We start from the raw sequence: 5,518 nt of genomic DNA, 5'->3' as shown, positions 1-5,518 counted from the left end.
GTTAAAGCAACTGTAGTGAGAAAACAGGCTAGCAGAATTCACCAGAGCAGTACAGAGACGCTGTCACAGAAACACCGGAAATGACACAACTCGCTTACCGCAATACGTCAGCACGGAGGCACGGACCAATCGGACCAAACATCTGCTCATCATTGGTTTTATTTCCTTGCCCCTGTAGCAAGTGAATCTGTCTGTAGTGAAACTGGGGCTAACAGGTGCTTCCTCCGCAGGCTCCACTTCAGTCGGGCCGGGTGCATCATCTCACTGTAACCTAAATAACAACCGGGGCTCGCTGCTTCCGGGGCTAGCTGGGAAGCTAGCGGAGGCTAACTGGCTGTGCTTCCCTCCGGTCATGCTGCAGCTAACGCCCCGCTAGCCTCACAGCGGCTGAGGCTAGTGGGGCTCTCAGTTGGCTCTTTCCGTTCAGAGCTGGGGCTAGCTGTGAGGCTAGCGGGGCATTAGCCGCAGCATGACCGGAGGGAAGCACAGCCAGTTAGCCTCTGCTAGCTTCCCAGCTAGCCCCGGCTCTCCGTTTATATCCAACCGAGCCCCGGTTGTTATTTAGGTTAAAGTGGGAAGAAGCAGCGGGCAGCTGAGTGAAGTGGAGCCTGCGGTGGAAACACCAGGACCGTCTGGATGCAAAAATAAGAGTCAAAAAGTAATCGTGTTAAATGAGGTCTAATCTCAATATTGACCAAAATAATCGTGATTATGATTTTTGCCATTATCGAGCAGCCCTAGTTTGTACCCCTCTTTTCATATGTATCCTTTCGTACATTAACTTGGTTTCACTCTCCCGTTATCTTCCACAATTGTGAAATTATTTTTTGTTTTTATAAGGAACCTTCAGCTGATGCTGATTCTGAGTCACCCTCAGACTGGACCAGCACCTCAGAGGAGCCCTGCTTCTTTGAGGCTGAACAAAGACCCAGCACTCCCCTAACGGAGTCCATCATCTGTGGAGCAGAGTCCACACCTACACCCACCAGAGAGGAGCCACTGCCAAGCACCTCCAGCCAGTCAAGCACTCCGAGGCCTCGGGTGAAGCGCAGCAGGAAGATGCTGGACGAGTCCGTCAGTGAGGAGTCATCTAACTTGATGCGCACCATTGGTCAAACCCTGGAGAAGTTAGCATCTCAGGAAGAGAACAGTGATGCCATCCATGCCTATTGCAAGAACATTGAGTACAGAATGCGGAAGTTTCCCCCACATTTACTGCCATATTTCCAGCACGATGTTGACAACTGCCTCTTCAAATATTCAGTGGACCAGAGCCTGGCGTCAGAAACTTCTGACAGACAGTTTAGTAATCTGTAATGTTGGATGTGGCAACAAAGTTGTAACAGATGTAAATAGTTCCTTTTAATGCTGTGCTATGCAGTTGACTGTTACATTTATAAGAATTTCATTGTCCTGCACATTTGATAATAAAACACTTTGAGAGAGTGTACTTTCAATGACTTTGTGAGAGTGTACTTTCAATAGATTGAACTCCAGACAAGATAGTATCATGCAAAATAACTTTATTGTGTATTTTTAGACTACAGCCATAGACCTGAAACACACAACCAAGTTGTTTTCTTGTCAGTCAGACACTACAATATCCATTACAGGAAACAGGACAGGCATACACATTTCCTATATTTTGCCCCACTGAAAAGGCACTGCGCCGATATCAGGGTGCATCCACCAAACACTCCGCCATCAGAAATCTGCCCATTGCAACCACCATCTACATAAAGGAACCTGTATTTGCTATCAACCAGTGCCATTAGGACTATGGAAAATGTGTGCTTGTAGTTGTAGAATGTTGAACCAGTTCCTGGTGAGGGGCGAATGTTGATGTGTTTCCCATCCAGAGCACCTAGGCAGTTTGGGAAGTTCCACTGAGCCTGCAATCCATCGGCTATGTCAGACCCCTGATAACTTTAACAGACAGCACTATAAACCTCATATCACACATACCTTCAAGTATTTCCCGTTAAAACCTGGTAGATTGCTGCACAGGTTTCAGGAACCAATTGCCGAATTGTTGATATTCCCACTCGGAACTGGTAAGAAAGGCTCCTGAAGCTTTCCCCTGTAAATATTAACAAGCACATAACTCAGTTATCTATACTACAGACAGTGTGAATTATTTGCACAGAAAGCACAGAAAACCAGTTGTGTATGTATTGTATGGATTAAATACAGTCACAGTTTCAAGTACTGCTACTGCAAGGGCTTGAAATACCACCAATCCATCCACTGATGTCTCACAATACTGTTTGTCTCGGCTAATTAATGTGATGTCTTTACATACTAAAAGGAACCCCATATTATTTACATTTCCACAGTCACACTTGTGTCTACGCCTGTTCAGTAAACGTCCTACACACCCTGTGTCTGGCTTTACGAATTTGAACATACAAAGAAAGCTCTGAAAACCAGTTGTGTATGTATTGTTATAGATTAAATACTTTCAGCATTTCAAGTACTGCTACTGAAAGGACTTGAATACCACCATTCCATGCACTGACGTCACACAATACTGTCTGGCTAGGATAATGTAGTGTTTTTACATACTAAAAAGATTGTCCAGACCACTTATGTACCTCCACAGTCAAGAGCATTCACAACAACAACTTGTGTGTGACTTTAGATATTTGAACATACAAACAAAGATTGAAAGACAGTTTTGAATGAATTGTTTCTGATTAAATACAGCCACAGTTTCAAATACTGATACTGAAAGGGCTTGGAGTACCACAACAAGAATTATTTGTTCATCCAGAACTATTCATATCTGGTGTAAACAGATGAAACACATTTTGAAATTGTAAATCATCAACTACATTATATTTCTAGTAGTAATAAGTAAGTATTTTACTATTTGTGAAGTGCAGTATTCTTATGTAAAGTGCAAGGTGCATATGTTATTTTGACAATCGTTCTCACCCAATTTCAGGGATTTTATTTACTTAAATGTTTTTATATCAGGGAAATGTGCATCCCGGAAAATTTGCAAGTTGTATGAGACAAACATATATCAGACAAACTGACTGCCATATCTATCTATATATATACATATATATAGCCTATATACTGTTAATATAGTGACACCTTTAGCTTGCATACCTGTTGCCAAGATGCGCAGTGTAATCATCAGCTGTTTCCCCAATGGACATACAATCCCGGTAATTAGTGTTCTGCCTCTGGATGATCAGACTGACAAGTTCCTTCAACAGGTGAAACTGGACAGGAAAGAGCCAAGCGAAATTTTTAAAATTGGAGGTTTCATTTGTTTCCAGCTCTCGACACAGGTTCGGGAAAGCCCCTTGAGCCTGTCGCTGCAGTATCCATGATTTCACCCATTTCATGCGGTTTCTCCTTATTTTTCCTCTCCGCGTCTTCCTTTCTTCTTCCACACGCAAAAGACCAAGGGCTGACAATGCCAGTGCCATTTGCAACTTATCAGACATTTTATCAGCTACACGAAACCATCTGTGGCGAGCGAGAGTGGCGTGAAAATGCTAGGAAAGCGCTAGCTTCTTTGTTTATATTTCATGCATTCCTTGGACTTCCGAGTTATATCCTCTCACGTATGCGCAGAACGTTAGGTGCTGGTTGGCCGTCGGATGTAGTCTGTGCAGTGTGTTCAAATGCACTGACACAGGGTGACGTGAGGCGACGTAGACGACAGAACAGTCGGCTTCGTCGCCGCTAGTTCTTTGACGTCGGCTTGGTGTGTCAGGGCCTTAAGAAAACTTGAGTTATGGCCTATTTCCTTCTAAGCCTCACCCTTTGCAAAGACGTTTTGATAGATTGTGGCCATTTTTATTGATAGATCTTGTTCATTCATACTAGGATTGTGTATCTCTGTCCCACAAGACTGTGAAAAAGGTTTGCTCAAACTTTTGCCATGCTCATTTTGTGAGGCTGCTCTGCTCTGCAATACTAAGTTAAAATCAAGTTGTCAGCTTAAAATGTTAACTTTCAGACTGAGCTTAACTTTTAAGCTGTTGATAACATCATGACATCACTTAAGGTCAATGCTGGTAATATTAGCATCAGTGCTGTAGCATTTCCACAAACATGCCAGGCTAAGGATATTTTAACTACATCTTACCTGAGGTCTTGATCTACTAATTAAGAAAGCAGATGGCAGAGAACAGAAAAAAAACAGGTCATATGGCTCCTACAAAATAACATTAACATTTTACAGTTACTGATATTACTGAGTGTTGTGTTTCTTACCTTGAGTTGTTTGAAGAAGACGGATGTGCGAGCCCACTCCACAATGGAGAAAAGCATCTGATCAGCCATGAGGCACATCAGGCTGAAGGTGCTAGGGTTTCCATGTTTCTCCCAGCTCATGTGCTCCTGCAGGAGACGAGCAGTGATCTGAGTCTGCAGCTGTAGCTCATCTGGATCACAGTGCAATAACTCTATCACCAGCTGAGGCATTCCGGGGCCTTGTGGAGAGAAAGGTCTCAAGTATATCTTGCCTGAGTTGATTCCTGCAGTAAAGCCGGGTGAACTTGCACAGTTGTAAATGTGCTCTGACCTGATTGTCCAATTTGAGAGGGAGGTACACTGGTACTGTGTGGCACCAGGTGAGCTGGATGGCAGGAGTGAACGCAGTGATGGAGGCTGGTAGCTCATATGACTGTTCTGTGTTGAGGGCAGTGGGGTGCTGTGAAGTATGGGTGCTGGATGGAGGTCACCAGTGAAGGTCAAGTCCCTCTGGTGGGTTGAGGAGACCAGAGCTGGGTTGCTGTCTAGTCTGAATCCACTAGCTTGAATCAAAGCCTTTCTCTGCAGCTTGAGGGCACGATCACACTTGTATATGGGGCCAAACTTGTTTCTGCCACCTCGCATCCGATCTGCTCGAACAGCTGAGAATAGTTGATAGAATAGAATAGAATAGAATATCTTTATTGTCATTGCACAAGTACAACGACACTGAGGTAGAGCTCTCAGATTCAGTGCTATTTAAAGGATACTAAAGACAAACAGCAAATGAGAACAAAAAAGATAAATAACAGGCACAATATAAGTTAAAAAAAATACAAAAGAAAAAGTTTAAAACTGTAAAAAAAAAAAACCTATGCTATTTAGTATACAACTATACTATGTAAAGCTGTACACTCACACACACACACACACGATAGATATTGCACAATAAATATTGCACAACAGGATTTATTGCACCAGCCAGCAGAGGTTATTCAGAAGTTATTTCAGGTTTGTGCATAGTTCAGTGCGATAACAGCTCTGGGGTAGAAGCTGTTTTATTAGTCCATTTTCTATTAGTTTTTGATTTGATTGTCCTGTAACGTCTCCCTGAGGGTCACAGTTCAAACAGACGGTGACCAGGGTGGGAAGGGTCTTTGAGGATGCTTTGGGCTCTCTTGAGGCAGTGGGTGTTGTAAATGTCCTCCAGAGAGGGGAGAGGGCATCCAGTAAGTTTCTGGGCGGTGTTGATTACCCTCTGGAGCACTTTCCTCTCAGCAGCAGTGCAGCTGGCATACCACAG

General features: G+C 43.5%; 1 protein-coding gene across 1 annotated transcript in view; it reads right to left on the bottom strand.

The window, feature by feature from the left end:
* Window positions 1–4,872, bottom strand: part of LOC126395340 (nuclear receptor subfamily 5 group A member 2-like) — a 48,386-nt gene extending 43,514 nt beyond the window's left edge. Inside the window, exon 1 of the mRNA XM_050052746.1 lies at window positions 4,237–4,872. Within this exon, the coding sequence (XP_049908703.1) occupies window positions 4,237–4,860 (624 nt within the window). The 5' untranslated portion in view covers window positions 4,861–4,872. The remainder of the gene's footprint in view (window positions 1–4,236) is intronic.
* Between the last annotated feature and the right edge of the window lie 646 nt (window positions 4,873–5,518).

The sequence above is a fragment of the Epinephelus moara genome, chromosome 9 (assembly GCF_006386435.1).
Source record: "Epinephelus moara isolate mb chromosome 9, YSFRI_EMoa_1.0, whole genome shotgun sequence".
NCBI classification, from domain to species: Eukaryota; Metazoa; Chordata; class Actinopteri; order Perciformes; family Serranidae; genus Epinephelus; species Epinephelus moara.
The sequence above is the reverse complement of the archived record's forward strand: the minus strand, read 5'-3'. Positions and strand labels throughout refer to the sequence as shown.